Raw genomic sequence first — 2,625 nt, forward strand, 5'->3', positions numbered from 1 at the left:
TGCAACAACAATAAGATGCCATCATGTTTGATGATATCCTAAGTCAACAGTATCTTATCATCTTTTTATGGTTCCTTAGCAATGCACCGCATTGTGCTAGTTTCATCTCAAAGTACACATACATTATGTAAGCACTATGCAAACATGGCTTGTCTTCTAAACATAGTGTCATTAAGACAAAATCTCATTAGGGGCAAATCATCAAGCTTCTATCTTCTCCTTCTTCTTCTTTGTCTTCTTCATCTTCATCTACTTCTTCAGATTGAGTCTTCCTTTTGCTGTTGCGCGTACTCCCACAAAAGTTATCAAGGAAGCAATTCCAGCTGCTAGCTAGTGGGACATAAGCACATTGAGAGGAGCAGCTCTGGTGGTCTATGGTGACCATTACGCAAAACACAACGATCATAATGACGTTTACAGTACTTCGGCGATAAACCTTCAAAATGGTGTCTCTAAATTCCTCGCTTGTTATAGCTGTACATCTCGAAAAAATGATTTGTGCCCAGCGATCACCGAACAAGATAAGCCACGGCATGCACGCCAGCGCTCAGACCAATCATAATGAGCGAGCATGCATGCATATGCTGCATGCGGCTAACTCATCCTTGCTTAGTTTTGAGTAAACTTTAAGCATAAAACGTGTTGCTGCCGAGGTGCTGACATGCTGCGTACGTATATATGATCGAATTTGCATGATCTTTCCATTATTTGCAGTTAAGCATGTTCCTTAGTGTTTCCTCTGCGTTATTGCAGACGCAGTAGTACTGTACCGAGGTGTACAAAAGAACAGAAGAGGAAAGGAAAATACACTCTATGTTCCTAAATATAAGATGTTTGTCTTGTAGTATTTAGATTAGAAGCAAGGTACTGCTCCGTCCCATAATATAAGACGTTTTTTGACACTAGTGTAGTGTCAAAAAACATCTTACATTATGAGACGGAGGGAGTACTTTGTAAATATAAGACGTTTGTAAATACTTTATCTGTCTTAAAATGTAAGATGCTTTTTGATACTTTGACAGTGTCAAAAAAACGTATTGCATTTCTGAACAGAGAGTATTTAGAAACAGAGGTCTACTGCTATTTTTTTTGTGGGAAGGTCTATAATGCTAATAAGCTTGTATCAGCGTGATGTGGGCGAAATGGTTTTATACAAACGCAGACCAGAGAGACACACAACCAATTTCAGGTGAGACAAAGGAAAGCAGAAATGGCCGAGTTTATAAAAATGCACGCTTTGATGCTCCTGGTTCCTATAAATAAGCCATCGGGCACACCACTCTGCCTGCACCAGCCACACACCCAACCAACCACCCCTAGCTACCACTTCAACCTGCACTGGTCTCTGCACACTCTCGGAGTTCAGCGTCGCTCGCAGATCAAAGAAGTCAAGTTCGTGTCACAGCGAGGAGCGTCGTCGGTGAGCGTGATCGGTCGGGAAATGGTGAAGAGCGCGCAGCAGCAGCCGCAGGGGGTGCTCGGCGGCGACGGCGGCAATGCGGTGGCGGCGAGGCAGGGCGGCGGCGGCGGCGGGAGGCAGCAGCAGCAGCAGTACAAGGGCGTGCGGATGCGGAGCTGGGGGTCGTGGGTGTCGGAGATCCGGGCGCCCAACCAGAAGACGCGCATATGGCTCGGCTCCTACTCCACCGCCGAGGCCGCCGCGCGCGCCTACGACGCCGCGCTGCTCTGCCTCCGGGGCTCCGCCGCCGACCTCAACTTCCCCGTGCACCTCCCCTTCCACGTCCCCGCCGCCGCCATGTCGCCCAAGTCCATCCAGCGCGTCGCCGCCGCCGCCGCCGCCAGTGCCGGCAGCAGCCCCCTGCAGCCTCCCCACACCATGGCCTCCTCTGCCTCCTGGCCCGGCGCCGCCCCGCCGTGCGGCTACGGCAACAACGCGTCGTCCTTCGGCTCCCCAGAGGACCAGTCCGCCCGCCACAGCAACGCCGACGACGACGAGACCATGGCGCACGGCGACGACGGCGTGGACTACGACGCGCTGGCGGACATCGACGCCTTCTTCCAGTCGCCCAAGTGCATGGACTACGCCATGATGATGGACCCGTGCAGCACCTTCTTCGCGCCGGCGCCCATGGCGCCCGTCGAGTGGGAGGAGGAAGGCGAGATCAGCCTCTGGAGCTTCTCCTCCTACAACTGATCGAGCTCAAATGCCAGCTTCGACCGAGAGCTTCGAGCTTCGAGCTTCGACTGGCCATGGAGGCCATTTCATGCTTCGACTGGTCAAATCACCACTAAGCAATTCCATCAACACTGACAGATTAATTACTCAACTACCACTACGAGTGACCAAGAATTGGTCACGGTAAAAATAATCGCAGGCCATGATCAATTCTTACTTCATGGCCTCGCGAAGAATGATGATTAATTATTATTTCATTCATATTCCGTAGCTAAATATAATATACTAGTACCACTGGCGTACTAGTAGTACGTAGCCGTACAAGGCCAATTATGCATTTGTGGGGGAGGTCTGATGGAGCTACATGTTTTAAGGCAGCTTCCATGGAGCCAACTCCCTTCAATTAGTTTACATGTGTACTAGTATGTGTAAAAGCTGTTTGTGCAAGTGTGCAAGCAATGGGTTATGATGATGAATTACCTCTTTAA

General features: G+C 49.9%; 1 protein-coding gene across 1 annotated transcript; it reads left to right on the forward strand.

Annotated features, from left to right (window-relative positions):
* The first annotated feature begins 1,294 nt into the window (after positions 1-1,294).
* LOC123134655 (ethylene-responsive transcription factor ERF014) lies at positions 1,295-2,625 on the forward strand. Its single transcript, XM_044553863.1, has one exon. The coding sequence runs from the start codon at positions 1,442-1,444 to the stop codon at positions 2,153-2,155; it is 714 nt and encodes a 237-aa protein (XP_044409798.1). The 5' UTR covers positions 1,295-1,441; the 3' UTR covers positions 2,156-2,625.

The sequence above is a fragment of the Triticum aestivum genome, chromosome 6B (assembly GCF_018294505.1).
Source record: "Triticum aestivum cultivar Chinese Spring chromosome 6B, IWGSC CS RefSeq v2.1, whole genome shotgun sequence".
Taxonomy (NCBI): Eukaryota; Viridiplantae; Streptophyta; class Magnoliopsida; order Poales; family Poaceae; genus Triticum; species Triticum aestivum.

Coding starts and splice junctions, on each gene's coding strand:
- LOC123134655 (XM_044553863.1), top strand. CDS start 1,442: ATGGTGAAGAGCGCGCAGCAGCAGCCGCAGGGGGTGCTCGGCGGCGAC.